This window comes from Anomaloglossus baeobatrachus, chromosome 8 (assembly GCF_048569485.1).
Source record: "Anomaloglossus baeobatrachus isolate aAnoBae1 chromosome 8, aAnoBae1.hap1, whole genome shotgun sequence".
Taxonomy (NCBI): domain Eukaryota; kingdom Metazoa; phylum Chordata; class Amphibia; order Anura; family Aromobatidae; genus Anomaloglossus; species Anomaloglossus baeobatrachus.
The window spans coordinates 80,273,296-80,295,664 of NC_134360.1; the positions used below are offsets into that span (position 1 = coordinate 80,273,296).

General features: G+C 47.6%; 1 protein-coding gene across 1 annotated transcript in view; it reads left to right on the plus strand.

The window, feature by feature from the left end:
* Positions 1–10,350: 10,350 nt before the first annotated feature.
* KDELR3 (KDEL endoplasmic reticulum protein retention receptor 3) overlaps positions 10,351–22,369 on the plus strand; it is a 31,971-nt gene continuing 19,952 nt past the window's right edge. Inside the window, exons 1-2 of the mRNA XM_075321835.1 lie at positions 10,351–10,647; positions 22,220–22,320. Of these exons, the coding sequence (XP_075177950.1) occupies positions 10,557–10,647; positions 22,220–22,320 (192 nt within the window). The 5' untranslated portion in view covers positions 10,351–10,556. The remainder of the gene's footprint in view (positions 10,648–22,219; positions 22,321–22,369) is intronic.

Below are 22,369 nucleotides of genomic sequence, written 5' to 3' on the forward strand. Positions count from 1 at the left end.
TTTACATAAACAGACGTAAATCTATACACAGTCATACACACATCATACATACAGACACATTTCACATTAGAGATATTAATATGGGGAAGCCGGCAGCAGCCTTAGGCTACTTTCACACATCCGGTTTTTGCTCTGCAGCACAATACGGTGCTCTGCAGAAAAACCGCAACCGTTTTTTTTTTGCCGCTGGTTGCGGTTTTTTTTGTATAGACTTACATTAGTGCCGTATTGTGCCGCATGGGCTTGCGTTCGGTCAGGTTTTTGCCGCATGCGGCAGATTTGCCTGCAACGTTTTTTGCTCCGGCAAAAAAAAACGCATCGCGACGCCTCCCGCCGCTGCGGCGCATTTTTCAATGCATGCCTATGGACGCCGGATGCGACGCGATGCGGAAAAAAATGCATCCGGACGCCGCATGCGGTTTCTTCCACTACGCATGCTCAGTAGCGTGCCGCAACCGGAAAAAAACGGGCCGCATGTAAAAACTTATGCAAAGGATGCGGTGTTTTCGCTGCATCCGTTGCATAGGTTTCACAGCCGGATTGAGCCGCACTGCTCAAACCGGATGTTTGAAAGTAGCCTTACTCACCTTCCCGGCTTGTCTTCGTGTGACGCCCTGGACTCGTCAGGTCGTCCCAGGTAGTCCCATACACATACGCCCCCTCCCCTTAGTAAGGTGACAGCAGCCAAACTACAAAACCCTTGTCACCTCCCTCCGGGTTTGATGTTCACACCAGGGGGCGGAGCCAGGCGGTTGGCTCCGCCCACCGAGGAGTTCACAGGCCCGGAAGCGGAAAAACAGAGAGTCGGAGTTGAGCTTTGACAGTGGAGTGAAGTGGAGTCAAGTTCAAGAGCAGACCTGTGCTCAGGCCTGAAGTCTACACCAGGTGTCTGAGTTGGAGCCCAGTCACCTCTGGCAAGGAGGCAGATGGTGGTGGCCGCCTGCAGGAGCTGGGATTACGGCCGGTGGAACCGTAGGGACCGGGGACGGGCGGTGGCCCGCCAGTACCGAACTGGGGAACCGATTGGAAACCAGAGCACCAGGAGGGGTACTCAGACCCAGTACGAGGCCCAGAAACAACCGGGCTGAGTCAAATCAACTGATTGAGGACTGGACTTTAGGACCTTTCCCACATAAGACCCGACTGAAGACAACAGCCCAACCATAGGGGTAAATCCACCGCCCAGGCATAGAGACCCGAGGGGCCAGCGTCTGCGGGCAAAGAGGGCTCTCCCGACACATATCAAACCGGGGAGCGGACTACTGTTGCTCAGGCATAGGAGTCGTGATTTCTACTTAAGTGAGGTGCAGGAGAAAGGCGGAAACCACCAATCTCATAAGGGGAAAACTGCAGCCAGCTGCGGGCACCGTTCACCATCTTGTTTGGTTTACCAGAGACTCCAGCGGGTTTATCATAGTGAGTACACCAGTGCCTTCGGGCCGCGCACCGCGCCGCACCGACACCCCAGCACGCATCCATCCCCTCGCCTCAGCACCTCCCTCGGGCCCCCGGGACCATCATCCCCTACCCAACCCCCTTTCAGAGCGACGTGACCCCCAGGTCCGTGAAGAGCTCGAGCCACCCACCGACGAGCACGGATCCGAGCGGCTCGGCGGCCGGCCGAGCCCCGGGGGGTACATTCGTCCAGCTCCTCCATGGTATGTAAATTTGAAATAACTCCGGCACACTACTGATTTCCCATAAGAATCAAGGAGACATGTCTCCTTGATTCTTATGGGAAATCAGTAGTGTGCCGGAGTTATTTCAAATTTACTGACTGTTTTTCTCCAGAGCACCTACACTAGGTGAGGCGAGGTCTTTTCTTACAAACCTCCATGGTATGTGGCTGTGCAGGCCACACTGCATGATGGCTGGGGGCACATACAGCACAGGGGGCATAGACAGCACTGGGTGGGGCATATATGTTACCGGGGTCACCAGGGGGTATACACATTGCTGGGGGTGCTCGGATCCGGGCTCGTTTGGTGGGTGGCTCGAGCGCCTCCGGACCCGGGTGTTGCGTCGCTCTGCAAGGTGGTTGCTGGCGATCTCGATGGGGGGTGGTTAGGTAGGTGTACATCCGGAGCCGTGTTTGAGTTCGTGACGCCACCCACGGGACGTGGTGAAGGTGTAGACACCACCGCTGCAGTTATGGGGGCACCCGGGGGAGATGGTCGTGCAGCAAGATGTTAACCCCTCCGTGGGCAGGGATGGTGGCCCCGGGACCCGTTTGGGGAGCGTAGTGGCTGGGCGGTGCAGGGCAGTGCGTGGCCGGATAGCACTGTTGTACTCACGAGTACTGACACACACAAGTCTCTGGTAAACAAAGTTGATGGTGGTCGGTGCCCACAGCCGGCTGCATCTGGTCCTCCACCCGGATTGGTGGTCTTGGCCTTTCTCCTGCACCGTGTTGTGTTTGTGTAGACTGCCTGTGCTTCAGCAACGGGAGTCCGCTCCCCGGCTATGTATGTGTCGGTGGAGTCCATTTGCCCGCAGACTGGTCCTATCACCGGTCTGGGTCCGAAGTCACGACGGGGTACACGGACCCTAGGTCGGGGAGAAGCTTCAGGCGACCCGGCAATTAACCTGTGGAGGACATGGCCTTTATGGACTGTTCCCACGAAGCTCAGAGATCGGGGGCACTAGCGCAACGAGGGGGATAGGGCTTTCCTAGCAAGTGGCCCACTGAAATCCCAAGCGTGAGCAGGCTCCTTCACTTAGCCATAGTGGGGAGCGGGGCCCAGAAATTTCCAAGTTACCGGGCCACAACGTACAATCTAAAACTTAGTGCCAGGTGGCAGGTTACGGACCACCAGGCAGTACTGCAGGGGACGGGACCCGGACGAGCTCCCCTCAGCAGACAGCGGCACCCAGAGACTTGGTTTACCCTGTTGTCAGCGTCTGCTTCATTGCTGAGTACCCGACTGACCCCTGCACTGCATCCCCGCATCACCATCCAGAGTCCCGGGGCCTACCCCCAACCCGTGGAGGGCAATGTCATCTAACTGCCCCACTCCATCACCCCGGGTACTCCTAACGGCAGCGGCCGTACTCCCAATTACCGCACACCACGGGTGGTGTCACGAACAGGGGCGTAACTACCACGGTCGCAGCGGTCGCCACTGCGACCGGGCCCGGGAGGTTAGGGGCCCGCCCTGAAGATAAACAGCTGATCGTGTCAGGGAGCGAGAGCTGCATTACTTCACTTGTAACTATACTATACGATCTCTTTTACAAGTGGCCGGCTCCGCCCCCTCCAGCCTCTTTACCTGTGACCTCGGGCTGACTGCCTGCCGCGTCATCTACTCTTTTACAGCCAGGGTATGGAGACAGTGACTGGCTGCTGTTTGTGACTGTGGATGCATGTCGGGCCGGCAGTGCAGGAAATGAAGATTCAGGTCAGGACTGGAGGCTGCAGACAGTGGCCGACACAGTTTGTGACTTGTTTGTGAGGCTCAGCCTCTGCTGCCTCCCTCTCCCATTAGCTCTGTAGTAATGGGCAGCCATGTGCTGGGCAGGGTCAACAGTAACTATAATGCAGAAAAGTGGATCTGGCCCTTTTTGCATTATATCTTTATTATAACATGTAAAGATTCACCAAGCTGCCAGTGCTTGGAACACTAGAATCTGGGGGGATGGGGGATAAGGGACTGAGGCTGATCTATGAGTTGGTGGGGGTCACAATCCACAGAATCAGTGCCATACAATGAGTGTAAGCAGTGGGGGACGCATTTGGAGCAGTTTGTTGAAGGCAGCCAGGTCCTTTGCACTATATATGGCTAAATGACTGTGCACTGCTGAGTGCTATTACACTGTAAGGCTGGGGCCACACGGGCACTACTGCGATCCACTTGCATGAGACTCGGCTCGTGCTGGCAGTACAGCAGAGCCGAGTGTCATGCCTGTGTCCTTGCAACTGAGGTCCGTTCGTGCGAGCAGACCTCAGCTGCGGGGGGCGGGCCGGCACTCAGGAGGGGAGGGAGGGATTTCTCTCCCTCTCTCCTCTGTAGCCGGCTATTGCCATTCTCGCACTGCACTAGCAATACACCGGTGTACTGCGAGTGCAGTGCGATTTTTCTCTCGCCCCATTCACTTGAATGGGTGCGAGAGAAAGAGACTCAGCTTACAATCGCAGCATGCTGCGATTGTTTTCTCAGTCCGATTAGGGCTGAGAAAATAATCGCCCATGTGTGCTGACACACAGGCTAGAATTGGTCCGAGGGGAATGCGATGTTTTATCGCACTCCACTCGCACTGTTTTTCTCGCCGTGTGGCTTAGCCCTAACGCTATGTGCACAAGATGGAGATTTGTTTGCAGAAATTTCTGCACCAAGTCTGCATCTACTGGCAGGAGAAATGCTGCAGCAAAAACAAAGGGTTTTGCCACAATTTGGTGCATTATATGTATTTTTGGTTTCGTTTTTTTTTTCATTACTTTTAATGGGGAAAACGCAGCATAAACACAAAGAATTGACATGCTGCAGTTTTTTTTTCTACAACCAAATCTGCAAGGAAAAGATCCTGAACGTGTTCACAATACTTCAGAATTCTCATTTACCATATTTTTCGCTTTGTTAGACGCACTTTTTTCCCCTGAAAACTGGCGGTAAAATGAGGATGCATCTTACAAAGCAGATATGGCTTTATGAAGGCGGCGGTGATCGAGCGGGCTCATAAGATGCGCTCAGAGGTGTCGCGTGGACAGCATTGATCTGCGGGCAGGCGGGCTGTGAGGGTGTCTCGGCGGCGGGTGCATTGAGCTGACTGCAGGCTCAATTGAATCGCTCACAGTTCACGCGATGAACTTCAAAAAAATGGCCACAGAAGCAGCACTTGCACAGATTGACACAATGGACTTTAAGAAAATGGCCATGGAGTCCTATCTACGCACGCGCCACCTCCGCAGCCATTTTCTTGAAGTCCATCTCGTCAAACGCAAATGATTCAATGGAGCCGGCAGTCAGCGCAATGCACCTGCCGCCGAGTTGCCTCCACAGACTACCCGCCGCCATGACACCCTGTGTTGTGACACCTCCACAGCCCGCCCGCAGATCAATGGCGGCCGCTGCAACAACCTTGAGCGCATCCTGTGACCCTGCTCCACCACCACCGCCCTGGTAAGCCATAGCCGAGGGATTCAAATGCGCCCATGGCTACACCCCGAGCTACAGCATCGCTGACCCTCCTGAGCCGCAACACCCCCTCCTCCAAGCCTGCAGAATCGCGACCCTCCTGTGACCTTCCCAAGCCACTACACCACTGCCGCTCCCCCCTGGTGAGCATTAGGATTAAAGGTCCAGTCACACTAAGCAACTTACCAGCGATCCCAACAATAATAGGGATCGCTGGTAAGTTGCTAGGAGGTTGCTGGTGAGATGTCACACTGCGACGCTCCAGCGAACCCACCAGCAACCTGACCTGGCAGGGATCGCTGGAGCGTGGCTACACGAGTTGCTGGTGAGCTCACCAGCAACCAGTGACCAGCCCCCAGCGCCGCGTGGAAGATGCTGCGCTTGGTAACTAAGGTAATTATCGGGTAACCAACCCGATATTTACCTTGGTTACCAGTGCACGGAGCTACACGTGCAGAGAGCAGGGAGCAGCGCACACTGAGCGCTGGCTCCCTGCTCTCCTAGTTACAGCACACATGGGGTTAATTACCCGATGTGTGCTGCAGCTACACGTGCAGAGAGCAGGGAGCAGCGCACACTGCTTAGCGCTGGCTCCCTGCTCTCCTAGTTACAGCACACATGGGGTTAATTACCCGATGTGTGCTGCAGCTAAATGTGCACAGAGCAGGGAGCAGCGCACAATGCTTAGCGCTGGCTCCCTGCTCTCCTAGCTACAGCACACATCGGGTTAATTAACCCGATGTGTCCTGCAGCTACATGTGCACAGAGCAGGAGCCGGCACTGGCAGTGTGGGAGCGGCGGAGGCTGGTAACAAAGGTAAATATCGGGTAACCAAGGACAGGGCTTCTTGGTTACCCGATGTTTACATTGGTTACCAGCCTCCGCAGAAGCCGGCTCCTGCTGCCTGCACATTTAGTTGTTGCTGTCTCGCTGTCACACACAGCGATCTGTGCTTCACAGCGGGACAGCAACAACTAAAAAATGGCCCAGGACATTCAGCAACAACCAACGACCTCACAGCAGGGGCCGGGTTGTTGCTGGATGTCACACACAGCAACATCGCTAGCAACGTCACAAAAGTTGTTCGTTAGCAGCGATGTTGCTAGCGATGTTGCTTAGTGTGACGGGGCCTTTAGACGCACTGGGATTATAAAATGGACCCTCTTCAACATTAAAACTTATTTTTTCCTCCTCTAAATCTTGGGTGCATCTTATGCCAGAAAAGTATTTTATTTTTCATTTTATAAGGATTTCCTGCAGCAGCATTTACTGAACTGTACACTGACAAGCTGCAGAATTTATGCTAAACTGTGAACTGTATATATATATATATATATATATATATATATATACCTGTCCTCATGGGTGTAACTACCGCGGTCGCAGCGGTCGCGATTGCGACCAGGCCTCGGAGGTCAGCGGCCCGCGGCCGCCCGGCAGATCAGCAGCCAGCTCCTTTCTGTGAGAGGAGCTGCGCTGTTCTGCACCAGACCACGCGGCGGCTGCTATATGACCCAGTCGCCGCTGCTGACACCGGGCACCCCCTGTCTGGTGTCAGCAGTGGCGTCACCGCGCTCCCGTCTCTCACCGCGCTCCCGTCTCTCACCGCGCTCCCGTCTCTCACCGCGCTCCAGTCTCTCACCGCGCTCCCGTCTCTCACCGCGCTCCCGTCTCTCACCGCGCTCCCCTCTCTCACCGCGCTCCCCTCTCTCACCGCGCTCCCGTCTCTCACCGCGCTCCCGTCTCTCACCGCGCTCCCGTCTCTCACCGCGCTCCCGTCTCTCACCGCGCTCCCGTCTCTCACCGCGCTCCCGTCTCTCACCGCGCTCCCCTCTCTCACCGCGCTCCCGTCTCTCACCGCGCTCCCGTCTCTCACCGCGCTCCCGTCTCTCACCGCGCTCCCGTCTCTCACCGCGCTCTGCTTTGATATTGCATAGAGTGGCCGGCGCCGCTCTATGCATCATCAGTCTTCCCCTGTGTCTGCGCGGTGACATCCCTCCTGTGCGACTGCTGTGTGTGGTGAGAGCACAGAGCACAGGAGGACGCCGACCGGAGCCACGGGGGAACGATGACAGAAGTGAGGACGGGCAGCGGTGAAACAAGTAGAGGTGAGGACAGAACTGCAGTGGAAGGAGGAGAGGTGAGTACTTGTTTTTTTAATTTTTTTTTTTTATAAATCAGTGAGTACACGGGGAGGCTGGCTGCAGGACACATGGAGTCCTTGGGGAGGCACTGGCTGCAGGACACATGGAGTCCTTGGGGGGGCCCTGGCTGCAGGATACATGGAGGCCCTGGGAGGTGCTGGTTGCAGGACACATGGAGTCCTTGGGGGGGGAAATTGGTTGCAGGACACATGGAGTCCTGGGGGGGGGGGGGGGGTGCGTGAGGCTGGCTGCATGACTCATGGAGGCCTGGTAAGGGGCTTGCTGCATGACACATGGAGACCCTGGGGGGGCTGGCTGCATGACACATGGAGGTCTCTGGGGCTGCATGATACATGGAGGTCTATGGGGCTGCATAATAAACATGAAGGACACCTTATACATGGACTATATAAGTGCATTGTACATGGAGGAGTATGGGGCTGCATAATACAATATGAAGGTTTATGGGGCTGCATTGTAATACATATAGAACTATGGGGGCTACATTATAATATATGGAGGCTACTTTATATATGGAGGATTATGGGGGTGCATTATAAAACATGGAGGACTGTGGTGCAGTATAATACATGGAGAACTATGGGGTGAATTATAATACATGGAGGACTATGGGAAATGCATTATAATACATGGAGGACTATGGAAGGGTATTCTAATATATGAAGGGTTATGTGGGACCCTTTATACTATATGGAAGGCTATGTGGGGGCCATTATAGTTTTTGAAGAACTATATACGAGGGGGGACAAAGATACAAACATGGGATGGGAACGTTTTATGCTGAGGAAAAAAGGCTCTTTCCCTCAGCACCCAGATTTCCCATGCTCTGATATGGGAAAGCTGGGTGCTGAGGGAATGATGTATAGCAGAGCATGGGAAAGCTGGGTGCCGAGGACAAGATGGATATCAGAACATGGGAAAGCTGTGTGCTGAGGGTAAGAGCCAAGTGTCAGCATCATAATCCTGTACCACGAGTGTCAGTGTCATTATCCCGTACCCTAAGTGTCGGTGCACGTACAGGGGGGGCCCCGGTACAAATTTTGCACCAGGGCCCATCAAATTCTAGTTACGCCACTGGTCACGAACTATACCAAATCCCCCGTTAATACTCCCTTTGCCATTTGAGTGTGGCCCCTAACCCCCGGGGCCAGAGACCCTCGAGCCACGAGTAATCACCCCCCCCCCTTCCAGATCCGAGCAGTTCGATCCTCTGCAGGGGCGGCACATTCTCCCTGTGTTCCTGTGGGTTTCCTCCAGGTTCTCCGGTTTCCTCCTACATTCCGAAGATGACACCGATAGGGAGTTTAGATTGTGAGCCCCAATGGGGACATAGATGATAATGTCTGCAAAGGGCTGCAGAGTACGTTGGCACTATATAAGCAACCTAATAAATACATATCAGGTCACAAAGAGGGATAAAAGTTTGAAATGCAGCACAAAAGAGTCACTTTGAGGTCTGGGTGGAGCAGTACATACTTTTGGGACCTTTGGTATATAGATTTTCATTAATTATACTGCCATATAGTACACTAAGTATGTCATGCTTTGCTACATGTGTCACATGGGTCTGTATTCAGCTCTGGAGCTGCTGGGGGTCTGGGGGAGTGTGTGTGTGTGTGTGTGTGTGTGTGTGTGTGTGTGTGTGTGTGTGTGTGTGTGTGTGTGTGTGTGTGTGGTGTGTGGTGTGTGGTGTGTGGTGTGTGTGTGGTGTGTGTGTGTGTGTGTGTGGTGTGTGTGTGTGTGGTGTGTGTGTGTGTGGTGTGTGTGTGGTGTGTGTGTGTGTGTGTGTGTGTGTGTGTGTGGTGTGTGGTGTGTGGTGTGTGGTGTGTGTGTGGTGTGTGTGTGTGTGTGTGTGTGGTGTGTGGTGTGTGTGTGGTGTGTGTGTGTGTGTGTGTGTGTGTGGTGTGTGGTGTGTGGTGTGTGTGTGTGTGTGTGTGTGGTGTGTGTGGTGTGTGTGTGGTGTGTGTGTGTGTGTGTGTGTGTGTGGTGTGTGGTGTGTGGTGTGTGGTGTGTGTGGTGTGTGTGTGTGTGTGTGTGTGTGGTGTGTGGTGTGTGTGTGTGTGTGTGTGTGTGTGTGGTGTGTGGTGTGTGGTGTGTGGTGTGTGTGTGTGTGTGTGTGTGTGGTGTGTGGTGTGTGGTGTGTGTGTGGTGTGTGTGTGTGTGTGTGTGTGTGGTGTGTGTGTGTGTGGTGTGTGGTGTGTGTGTGTGTGTGTGTGTGTGTGTGGTGTGTGGTGTGTGGTGTGTGGTGTGTGTGTGTGTGTGGTGTGTGTGTGTGTGTGTGTGTGTGTGTGTGTGTGTGTGGTGTGTGGTGTGTGTGTGTGTGTGTGTGTGTGGTGTGTGGTGTGTGGTGTGTGTGTGGTGTGTGTGTGTGTGTGTGTGTGTGTGTGGTGTGTGGTGTGTGGTGTGTGGTGTGTGTGTGTGTGTGTGTGTGTGGTGTGTGGTGTGTGGTGTGTGGTGTGTGGTGTGTGTGTGGTGTGTGTGTGTGTGTGTGTGTGGTGTGTGGTGTGTGTGTGGTGTGTGTGTGTGTGTGTGTGTGTGGTGTGTGGTGTGTGGTGTGTGGTGTGTGTGTGTGTGTGTGTGTGGTGTGTGTGGTGTGTGTGTGGTGTGTGTGTGTGTGTGTGTGTGTGTGGTGTGTGGTGTGTGGTGTGTGGTGTGTGTGTGGTGTGTGTGTGTGTGTGTGTGTGGTGTGTGGTGTGTGTGTGTGTGTGTGTGTGTGTGTGGTGTGTGGTGTGTGGTGTGTGTGTGGTGTGTGTGTGTGTGTGTGTGTGTGTGTGGTGTGTGTGTGTGGTGTGTGGTGTGTGGTGTGTGGTGTGTGTGTGGTGTGTGTGTGTGTGTGTGTGTGTGGTGTGTGTGTGTGTGGTGTGTGGTGTGTGTGTGGTGTGTGTGTGTGTGTGTGTGTGGTGTGTGGTGTGTGGTGTGTGTGTGTGTGTGTGTGTGTGTTTTGCCACCTGGTCACACAGGCCCTGTACGTGGCACATCCCAGCTGCAGTTTCTGTCGGCGCACTGTCTCCGCAGCCCCTTTAAAGCGTCCTGAGTGATGTGCAGCCTCCCCCGCCCCCTCCCCGCGCCCCGGTGTCCGCACAGCCACGTCACCCGCCTGCTGGGGAGAATCACCGCGCACTCCTCCGGGTCCCTCCGCCGGTCCCTGCGCCCCTCACTGCGCCCTCTGCGCCCCTCTCTGCTTTGCCCCAAGTTTCCGGCCGGGCAGTAAGTTGCTGCCTCTTTTCTTACTCACCAGTCTGATCATTTACTGGGAACAATGAATGTGTTCCGAATCTTGGGAGACTTGTCCCATTTACTAGCGATGATCATCCTGCTGATGAAGATGTGGAAGACCAAGTCCTGTGCTGGTGAGTCCGGGCCATGGACAGGGAGGGGAAAGTTTGGCTATGGGAATGTATAGGAGACATGTAAAAACTTCTGATGGGTTATTTCTTCTCTTTCCTGTGTGATCTGTGCAGAATCCTCCAGCAATCGCCCATGTCCAGTAATCATGCATAAGAACGGATCAGGCAGCGATCCAATGGCAAAAAAGTTCTATAAACACTTTTTTTGTCCGTTTTTAATTTGATTTTTACAGTATCCGTTTTTTTTTTAACATTGGAGCCAATGGAAAACGGATCTGTTAACCAATTGCTATTAAGGGTGCCTTCACACATCCGTTTTTTGCCGTCAGGCACAATCCGGCGAATGCCGGATAAAATGGACCAGGCGCTGGATGCATATTTTTCCCTCATTGAAATATGTGTCTAGCTGCCGGAAAGGACGCAGCATGGAGCATTTTTTGGCAGCAGCAAAAAAACGGACCGCATCCGGCGTCATGTTCAATGAAAGGCTATGGGTGCTGGATCCGTCGTAATGCGGCATACAACACATTACAGCGACGGATTCCGTTTTTTGCTACTGAGCATGCTCAGTAGCACAACGGATCCGTCCAAAAACTGAAGGAACTGATGGAAAAAACTCATGCAACTGATCCGTTTTTTCACCTGATCCGTTTTTTCACCTGATCTGTTTTTTCGCCTGATCTGTTGCATCAGTTTTTACACCGGATTGTGCCTGACGGCAAAAACTGTATTTGTGAAAGCAGCCTTAGCCTCATTTGTAACGGATCCCTTTTTTTGCTTACAGGATCACTTTCAAATGGAAGATAAATAGCAATCCGTTAACGGATCCGATAGACTCCAGTGGTAAAAAAAAGTGGATCCAGCAGACATCAGTTATTTAAAAACGGACAGAATAGTTGTGTCTGGACAACTTTTTTGCCAACTGATCCGTTCTAACGTGAATTCAAGCTGATGTGATCACATCTCTTTCGATTGCTGCATGAGTCTCACGGTATCATCTGTGTTGCAGACCATGTTAAAGGGAATGTTTCACTTCATTGTTTACATATAAACTCGAGTACTTCTTTGAATTTCCAATGTTCCTCTGATTCTGGAACAGTTTTTCTTTTTTTTCTACGCCCCTCCGTTCTAAAGTTATGCCCTCCGGAAATAAGAATGCTAATTATCCCTTCAATTACATGGGCGAGTACCACAGAACTTCTCTGTGGGCGTTTACTTTTTCTCCTCTTGCAGTGGCCAATCAAAGCACGACCACGCCCACTGAGAAGTTCTGTGGTACACGCCCATGTAATTGAAGGGTAAATATGCATCTTTATTATCAAGGGACATAACTTGGGGACAGAGGGGCCTAGAAAAAAAAGAAAAACTGTCCCGGAATCAGTGGAATAGACACAATTGGAGGATGTGCTCTCTTTAAATAATTATATACAGTGGAACCTTGGGTTACGAGCGTAATTGGTTACAGGAGTGAGCTCTTAAACCAAGTTACTCTTATATCAAAGCAAATTTTCCCAGAGAAAATAATTGAAACGCAGACAATTCGTTCCACAACCCAAAAATATTTGCTGTATTTATACAAACTTATTACAGCAATACAATATAATGTACTGTATTCATATAAAATTACAGTACACTAATACAAAATACTGTGCAGTAAAAAACATGTAAGGCTGCTTTCACACTACGTTTTTTTAACATGCGTCATGAACGTTTTTTTGCTGTAAAAGCGGATCCTGCTTTTACAGCAAAAAAACGCATGCAAACGCATGTGTTATTTTGCAGGATCCTGTCACTTTAAGTTTATGGGCGGGCATTGGAGTCATGTGATCGAGAGTCAGTGGAACTGAACGTGATAGACTGGGAGCCGGCTCGTAACCAAGGTAAACATCGGGTAACTTGCTTGGATACCCGATATTTACGTTGGTTACGAGCATCCGCAGGTGCTAGGAGCCGGGCTCCCTGCACACGTAACCAACATAAACATCGGGTAACTAAGAGAAGTGCTTTCCTTGGTTGGGGAGAGGTGGAGGCTGAGAGAGGCAGAGAGGGAGGGGGAGAGAGACAGAGAGGGAGGGGGAGAGAGACAGAGAGGGAGAGGGTGAGAGAGGAGAGGGAGAGGGAGGAGAGGGAGAGAGACAGAGAGGGAGAGGGTGAGAGAGGAGAGGGAGAGGGAGGAGAGGGAGAGAGACAGAGAGGGAGAGGGTGAGAGAGGAGAGGGTGAGAGAGGAGAGGGAGAGGGAGAGAGACAGAGAGGGAGAGGGTGAGAGAGGAGAGGGAGGAGAGGGAGAGAGACAGAGAGGGAGAGTGTGAGAGAGGGGAGGGAGAGGGAGGAGAGGGAGAGAGACAGAGAGGGAGAGTGTGAGAGAGGAGAGGGAGAGAGAGGAGAGGGAGAGAGAGGAGAGGGAGAGAGACAGAGAGGGAGGGGGCGAGAGGGAGGAGGCGAGAGGGAGGCAAAGAGAGACAGAGAGGGAAGGGGAGAGAGACTGATCACCCGAGGCTGGTTCCTGGGCATGCTCAGTAGAGCAAGCCGGATCCTGTCTATCAGCACGCCAGCGTTCACATGCGTTTGCATGCGGTTTAGTCAGGATCCAGCAATTTGCAGAAGTTGGACGCAGCTCAAAAACGTTACAAGTAGCGTTTTTGAAAAATGTTAAAAAACTGCAACTCGCTGGATCCTCATATAACGCACACAAACGCAGGTGAACGCATGTTGACGCGAGTCCATTGCAAATGCATTGAAATGAAAACGCATTTGCACTGGATCCGCTTTTGTGTTAAAAAAACGTTCATGACGGATGTTAATAAAACGTAGTGTGAAAGCCGCCTAAAACAAATTAAACTGCACTTTAGCTTCCAATAGAATTGTTGGTGTGCGGGAGGAACAGAACAAGCAATGTGCTGCACTGGTTATCAATAAGAAAGTACAATACTGTATTCACAAATGCAAATTGATAGACATGCTATATAGTATATACTGTACTGTACAATGGTATACAGTATACAGTACATATGGACATAGAGTTACCTCCAGAGCGGGTCAGAGCGCGGTGAAAGGACAGAACCGGAAGTGTACATGGTGGGAATTTGCTCTTATTGCAAAGCATTGCTCTTAAACAAAGTTACAATTTTTTAAAAAGCTTTGCTTGTCTTGCAAAACACTCTCAAACCAAGTTACTCTTAAACCAAGGCTCCACTATATATATATATATATATATATATATATATATATATATATATACACATATATATATATATATATATATATATATATATATATATATTCAAATTGACTAATAGCTAGTTATGCCCTACCCTACCCAATATAAGTTATACTAAATTCTTTCTTTAAAAGAATATGTGGCTATATATACTATATATCGGTCTCATCCTTGCCCGCTCTGTGCTATGCTGCCTGGAGATCAGGTTGCATTTCATTGTGACATGTTCCCCATAAAAGGGTTTTCAGTTATCTGAACACCACTGTACTCGGGCTGTAGTTTCTATAATAAAAAAAATAATAACAAAAAAAACCAACAACTAAACTTCTTTACACACCGTCCCATTGTGAAGGCTCGGACTGGCTGACAGGAGAGCAGGAGAATCCTCTGGTGGGCCCCTTTTATATCATTTACCCCCCAAACATAATTAACCTATTATCTACCATTGTCCTTTTTTTGGGATGCCTAATCTTTTGCTTAAAATTCATTAAATTAAATTAATCATTAATTAATTTAATTTATACATTAAATTCATTAATTTTGCTTAAATTTCATTTTAATTTTTAATTTTTGTTTTTCATTAAAAATCTGTCATTTAATAAAAAAAAATGAAAATGTCTAATTTGGCAAGTAATGGGTTAATAGTTGGAAAAATACACTTGTTTCAATATGTACAGACAAAAGAAAACAACTAATCAGTCATTTTACCAACTACCCAGAATATTATTATATAGAAGCATAGGTAAATGTCATTTATAGAATGTAGTTGATTAGTGGGCCCCCGTAGTCAATGTTACGGGGGGGCCCCTGCCGCCCCAGTCTGACACTGCCGTGGTCCAACGCTAAATCTCTGCCGCCGCTCCTGGTGTCGTCTGTTACTGTCTGTAGCGCTAAAGTCATGATGACGGCACCACAGCGAATTCTGGATCCAACACTAATGTCAAAGAAATGAAAAATATCCAAAGAGTTCCAAGAAGAACAATGAACCAGTAATGAGCCGCACGGGATTTCACTATTGTCTTTAGAGCATGTGCAGGATTTGGTGCAGAAATTTCTGAACCACTTCTGCATCTCTTGGCAGAAAAACGCAGCGCAAAAATGTGCATTTCTGCTGCATTTATGGATTGTTTATGGGGCATATTGTTCCCATTCATTAGTATGGGTGAAATCTGCAGCAAAAACACTGAATGAATTGACATGCTGAAGATTTATTTCTGCACCAAATCTGCAAGGAAAGAATACTCAATGTGTGCAGGAGACTTCAGGATTCTCATTGACTCTGCCAGTATCAGTAAACCCTTCAGATTGTGACAATTCTGCACTAAAAAATGAATAAAAATGCAATAAAAATGCAACATGTGCACAAAGACTTAAAGGAGTTTTCCGGAAAAACCTTATCCCCAGGCTGCAGTTTGTTTAAAAAAAAACAAAACAACAACAAGCAAACTGTGCTTTACTCACTCTCCCCAGGTCTGGCACCAGGGCTGGGAAGGGTGAGGAAAGCACAGTTTTGGGTTTTTATTTTTTTTAAAGCTGGGGAACAAGATTTTTCCGGAAAACCCCTCTAAAGACAAGAGACAAAATCCTGGGTGGTTCATTGCTGGTTCATTTTAATTATTTTACTTTTTTGATGTTTTTCTTTTTTTTTCATCAGAGATGTATTAGTCTTTTCTTGTATCTTTCGCCTCTGTCCTTGCACTGATGCAGGACTGCTCCCTGAACATGGCCGACACCGCATATCAGTGTATGGAAACCTCTTTTCTTGTGTTGTGTAATAACGTCATCACTTGTTGACTGCTCTGACCTGACTGTTGGCGTTACAGTATCAGAAGCGTTTCTTGGCTGTTGCTACACTGTATTCTTCTACTGAACACATTCCTATGTGACAGCCCTGCAGGCAGATGTGGTCCCCCAGGACACGATGAGCTCTGTCATGTAACCATATTTGTTCATACTCCCTTGAGGGAAGACAAGTTGAAACTTTTCACTTATGAAAATAACTTTAACTATTGACATACTGCATGAAAGAACATTTACATATTAATTTTTAAAGATGAATGCTGAAATATATCTTCTAGGTCTAGGACATAGCATGTACTGTACAAAGGGACAGATGGGGGAGTTTGAAGGCAGGGCTGCCACTAGGAATTTCAGGGCCCCATACTGGCAACATTTTTGGGCCCCCTTGAGACTCTGTCCAAGCTCCACTACAGCACCCTTGAAGTTGCTCTACAAAATGAAGTATTTCCCTCAGAAAATTAATACACCCCCTACACCACCACTATCCATAATACACACTCTACACTGCCTCATACTGCCCCCAAGTATAATATCCTCCACACACACTGCCCCTCTGTGTAATATCACTCCACACACACTGTCCCTCTGTATAATATCCCCCACACACACTGCCCCTCCTTATAATATCACCCCATTCACACACTGTCTCTCTGTATAATATCCCTCATATATGCTGGCCCTCTATATAATATCCCACACACACGCTGCCCCTTGGTATAATATCCTCCCACACACACTACCCCTCTGTATAATATCCCCATACACACACTGCCCATCTGTATAATATTACCCCACACACACTTCCACTTTGTATAATATCGTCCCACACACACTACCCCTCTGTATAATATCCCCACACACACACTGCCCATCTGTATAATATCACCACACACACAATGCCCCTTTGTATAATATCCCCCACACACACTGCTCCTCTGTGTAATATCCCACACATACACTACCCCTCTGTATAATATCCCACCACATGCGGTGTCCCTCTGTATAATATTTAAATTGTCCCTCCAGTGAGGAAGGAGACAAACTCTAGCGCCACCTATTGGAAGTAGCAATCCTACAAGTCAAATGTGGCGTTTTAAACAAGCCTTTTCATAAGACTTAGGATTTATTTGCCAGATCAGAATCCCAATTTGCAGACACTGTGTTTCGGGGTGATTGCCCCTCGTCAGTGCTAAGTGTGGGTATCTGATCTGGCTTATGAGAAGCTATGTGGGGACCACGGGGAAGACTATTCTCCTTATGGAGACCTGACAAACCAGTCTGGCTGTCAGTAAGAGGACTTATAGCTGCAATGCCCCTCTGGGAATTATTCAAATTGTCCCTCCAGTGAGGAAGGAGACAAACTCTAGGGCCACCTATTGGAAGTAGCAATCCTAAAAGTCAAATGTGGCTTTTTAAACAAGCCTTTTCATAGGATTTGTTTTCCAGATCAGAATCCCAATTTGCAGACACAGTGTTTCGGGGTGATTGCCCCTCATCAGTGCAAAGTGTAGGTATCTGATCTGGCTTATGAGAAGCGTGTCTGCAAATTGGGATTCTGATCTGGCAAATAAATCCTAAGTCTTATGGAAAGGCTTGTTTAAAAAACCACATTTAACTTTTATGATTGCTACTTCCAAGAGGTGGAGCTAGAGTTTGTCTCCTTCCTCACTGGAGGGACAATTTGAATAATTCCCAGAGGGGCATTGCAGCTATAAGTCCCCTTACTGACAGCCAGACTGGTTTGTCAGGTCTCCATAAGGAGAATAGTCTTCCCCGTGGTCTGTATAATATCCCACACACATGCTGCTCCTCTGTATAATATCCTCCTACACACTACCCCTCTGTATAATATATCCCCACACACACACTCTGCCCCTCTGTATAATATCCCCCATACTCACACTGCCCCTCTGCATAATATTCCCCCACACACTGCTCCTAGGAACACTTTAAGAAAGAAGTAGTGGGCACCACAGTTTAATAAATATAAATAAAGGGAGAGGTGCCAACAAAAACCTCATGTTCAGGTATTTAATTTTTTGCCTAGCAGCATTAGATCAACTTATGAATTTTGGATGTGTGGCCATTTGTTTTTTCTTCCACATTGTTGCTATAAATAAAGGGAGGGGTGCCAAGAAAAAGTATGCAAAAAAAGAGTTGCATAGTAAAAAATTTGCACACTCAGCTATTTATATATAAACATGGCTTTTATTGATGCAAAGCATATAAGGCTGACAAAAACAAAGGTTAAAAACATGGTTGGCAAGAAAAAAAATAATGAAAGAAATAAGAGGGTAGACCTAATAATCCTGTACTTTTCCCCAATGCAGTATCAGGGCACTGATAATAGAATGCACAGTAAGTTTATAATCCCAAAACACACAATACCTTTACTATACATTTTTGCCCTGTCATGCATCATTTTCGTCCATATACGTGTATTGGAGGCGGGCAGCAAGATGTAGTAGACTACTCCTTCAGCAATTTTGCATTAGTAGTAACTCTGGATTAAATGTTAACCCTGTGCTTCTGTACTAGAGTTGAAGGGGGCCCAAGGTACGATTCTGTAGTCTCCTATAGACTTTGTTTTTAAAGGTGTTTTTCACCAACACAAACTTTCTTTACCTACATTAAGCAATTGAGTGTTCTTTAAGGGCTTCTTGTCTAGGTATGACCTATGGAAATAGCGGGCCCTTTTGCATCACCTCTTTATTCCCTGTTCAGACTACATATTAGGAACAAGTCACAGTGGATAGAATGCCACCCCCGTCAGTGTCCTGGCTTCAGTGCTTGACTTTGACTTAGTTACACAAGAAAATGCATTAATTACTGTACCCGAGGCAGAACTAGTCCAGGTATTAGATGCCCGGACTAGTCCAGGATAGTTAGCACATCATCAGCGGCGAAATAACAGTGTTTTGATGTTCATATTTTTTCAAAAACGCAAACACTTGATTAAATTGCCGGAATATGGCTTTGATATATGCTGGAGACATTTTCAGGGCCTAGCAGGTTCCCTTTAGGGCTCAGTCAGGAGAGCATATTAAAGATCCTTGTGCCATACATACATGCCATTTATATCCATACAATATGGATATTAAAAAAAATGACATTCGGAATACAATATGAATGTAAAAACATGAGGTTTTTTCAGGATGAAACTATTTTGGCCAATTTTTTTTCAGGACAATTTTGCATGTGCTCATCACAGGTTATTGGTATGTAACAGGAGTGGTAGTGTCTGCCCCTGGAGTCTGACCAGAGCGAACATTTCTAGATCTGGAGTGTGGAAACCCAGTGTCTTGCACCACTTATGTAAGGTGTTGGTCTGTTAAAGGGAATATGTCAGCAGGTTTTTGCTACCTCATCTGAGAGTGGCATGATGTAGGCAAAGAGATTCTGAATCTAAGGATGTATCACTTAGTTTACTGGCTGCAGCCTCTCTGATATAATCAGTGGAGCTGATAGTGCTGTCCCGCCCACACCAGGCTCTCTATAGAGATTATACATGGATAATAAGGTGCCAATCACAGGAGGGAGTGTGCTGGATTGCAGTGCGCATAACATTGAAGTCCAAGCAATAAGAAGTTCTGCTGGTTAAACAAACATAGCAAATAAACAACAGATCGTACTGTGACAAGACAGGCATCCCTGAATTCTATGTTTTAACCCTTGCAGCATGCTTTCTTCAGCTTACATAGCAAAAACCTGCTGACAAATTCTCTTTAATGCCCTGTTTGTGCCAGGGTTGCCTTCTTGACTTTTATTTTTTTCTGGATGACTTATCAAATAATCCCAGCAAACAATATTTTTTACAGACACATTGAAAATCCATAATAAACTAGTATGATAAGTGATACACGTCTATGGACAAGGCAAATTATGTCCTATTGTCATGGACTGTCCAGGAATTTCTGGATGGTTGGAAACTCATATCTGTGGTTAATTTCCATATAAGAGAAGTTGTTCAGTGAAGGTTTCTCTTAAGACTCTTGGAGACTTTTATATGTATCCTTCTTAATTGTAGTTAAAAGAGATGGATTAATGCACTTCCAAAGTCAATGGCCAGCTTGCCAGATATAAAAAATTGGGTTATAAATTACTCAACGTTATATAAATGGTTAAAAATGTATTTTTAAACAGGCTGAAATATTGAATGCAAGCCTTACAGGTTGCCCAGGATTATACACTCCGTCTTTTTTTTCTGCAAAGTACCAATCCATGCAAAACAGGAGTATCCAGAGCAATAAATTGTGCAAAATATAACAATTTTTATTGATGTAGAAACACAAAGGACACACAAAGGAAACAATGGCCGTTAAAAAACACCATTAAAAACACCATAGACAGGGGGATTGTAGCCCTAAAATGGGACAGGAGTATGGCTTCATAGATGTACAGTGTAAGTAACCTGAACTGATGATTATCTCATATAGAATATATCATGCTGTATTGCATCATGTTAGATCAACATAGGTTATTGCATCTTGCCATAAATTACAATTGTACAAAAGTATATATAGGCTATGATAGATGTGTCCCAAATTTACTAGTGATATAGCCTATAACGTGTAAGCCTAGCAGAAGGCAGTAAACAAACCACTGGAAGCAAGAAAAATACTATATGCAGAGTACTGCAAATTACAGTAATGGGGTAAGATTTGCAGTTATGCAAGAAGCCAATCCAGGTTGCAGTAGATATATCGCAAGATTACTATAATATAATAATATAGCTTATGCAGTGCAAGCGTGGCAAAAAGCAGTAAACAGGTCACTGAAAGAAAATAAAGTGCAATATGCAAGTACTTCTAGTCCCAGTAAGGGGATCCCCGTGAGAATAAGCCCCCTAACCATCCAACGCACGTTTCGCCAATATATAAATACCCTTGTGGACACAGCTTCATCAAGGAGGGAAGGCCATAAGCTATATTATCAGTAATCTTGCGATATATCTACTACAGCCTGGATTGGCTTCTTGCATAATTGCAAATCTTACCCCATTACCATGATTTGCAGCACTCTGCATATAGTATTTTTCTTCCAATGGTTTGTTTACTGCCTTCTGCTATGTTTACACGTTATAGGCTATATCACTAGTAAATTTGGGACACATCTATCATAGCCTATATATACTTTTGTACAATTTTAATTTATGGCAAGATGCAATAACCTATGTTGATCTAACATGATGCAATACAGCATGATATATTCTATATGAGATAGTTATCAGTTCGGGTTACTTAAACTGTACAAGCCATACTCCTGTCCCATTTTAGGGTTACAATCCCCCTGTCTATGAGTGTGGATGACGTAGGACACGTCATGCACCCCGGCTTCAGAAGAAGGAGGACAAAGATGGCCGAAAGAGGAGGCGCTGGCACCGGAGAACAGAGATGCACATATAACCCAACTCCACAGCAGCGACCATTTAGGTAAGTATTATAAAGTGTTTTTTATGTTATACCCTGCGGCCTCGGCTCTTATATACAGCATGTTAGAATGCTGTATATAAGAGCCCACAGGTGGTGGCCGCAGCTTATAGGCCCCAAATCTGGTGACTGGTTCCCTTTAAGGCGGCGGTAGGTGAGTATAAGAGAGGGTGCAGGGAACTTACATTTAAAGCAACGCTCCAAAAGTGAAATAAAAACTCTGGAGTGGTGCTTTACACAATAAAACACCTGTACTTGGTTTGTGTCTGTTTTTACATCTCAGTTCCATTGAAGTGTATAGGCTCTGAGCTGCAATACCACAATTAGGCTATGTGCCCACGCTGCGGATTTTGCGCGGATTTTGCCGCGGATTTACCGCGGATTTTCCGAAAATCTGCAGCAGCGGCACTTCCAAGCCATTTCAATGGCATTTTGGAAATGCTGTGTCCATGCTGCGGATTTTTTCGCGGCGGATTTGCCGCGGATTTTGATCTGGAAAAATCTGCAGCATGTCAATTATTGTTGCGGATTTTGGTGCGGATTTTGGGTATAGAATGGGGAAAAAAAAAAAAAAAAATCCGCATCAAAATCCGCAGCAAATTTGCGGCAAATCCGCGGCAAAAATAAGGTGCGGATTTGCCGCGAAAGTCGCGGATTTTCATGCAGAAAAATCCGCAGGTACATTCTACCGTGGACACATAGCCTTAAAGGGAGTTTGTCAGCAGATGATAACCATCCAAACTAAACTCAGGCACTCACTGTGCCCTTGATTTGTCTAACTATTTTAGCTCTTCTTCCCACCTATTTTTGCATTTTGCTTCTATCGCTGACCCCCACTCCCCCCCTTCCCCCCTCCCCCCCCTCTTCCCTGATTGACAGTTTTGATTTTACAGGAGGGCAGTGATATAAGGCAAACAAGTAGGTAGGAAGGTGCACGGAACTGTTTGGCCACACTAAGGGTGCACTGAAATTCCCACAGCTAGTGAATCATGCTGCATTGTCGGTGTGCAACTTCTGCTCCATTCAGACGAGAGATAGCTGATGAGTGTTGAATGAGGGAAAACTCCTTTAGGTGGAAGAGTTGGAAAAGAAGAGTTTATTTAGACATAATATTATTTTGTATTCCAGGTATATCAGGGAAGAGTCAGCTATTGTTTGCTTTAGTATTTACTACGCGCTATTTGGATTTGCTGACCACATTCATCTCCGTCTATAACACAGTGATGAAGGTAAGAAGGTTTTCACTCCGTAACGTCAACTGTTCCTATTGTAAATATT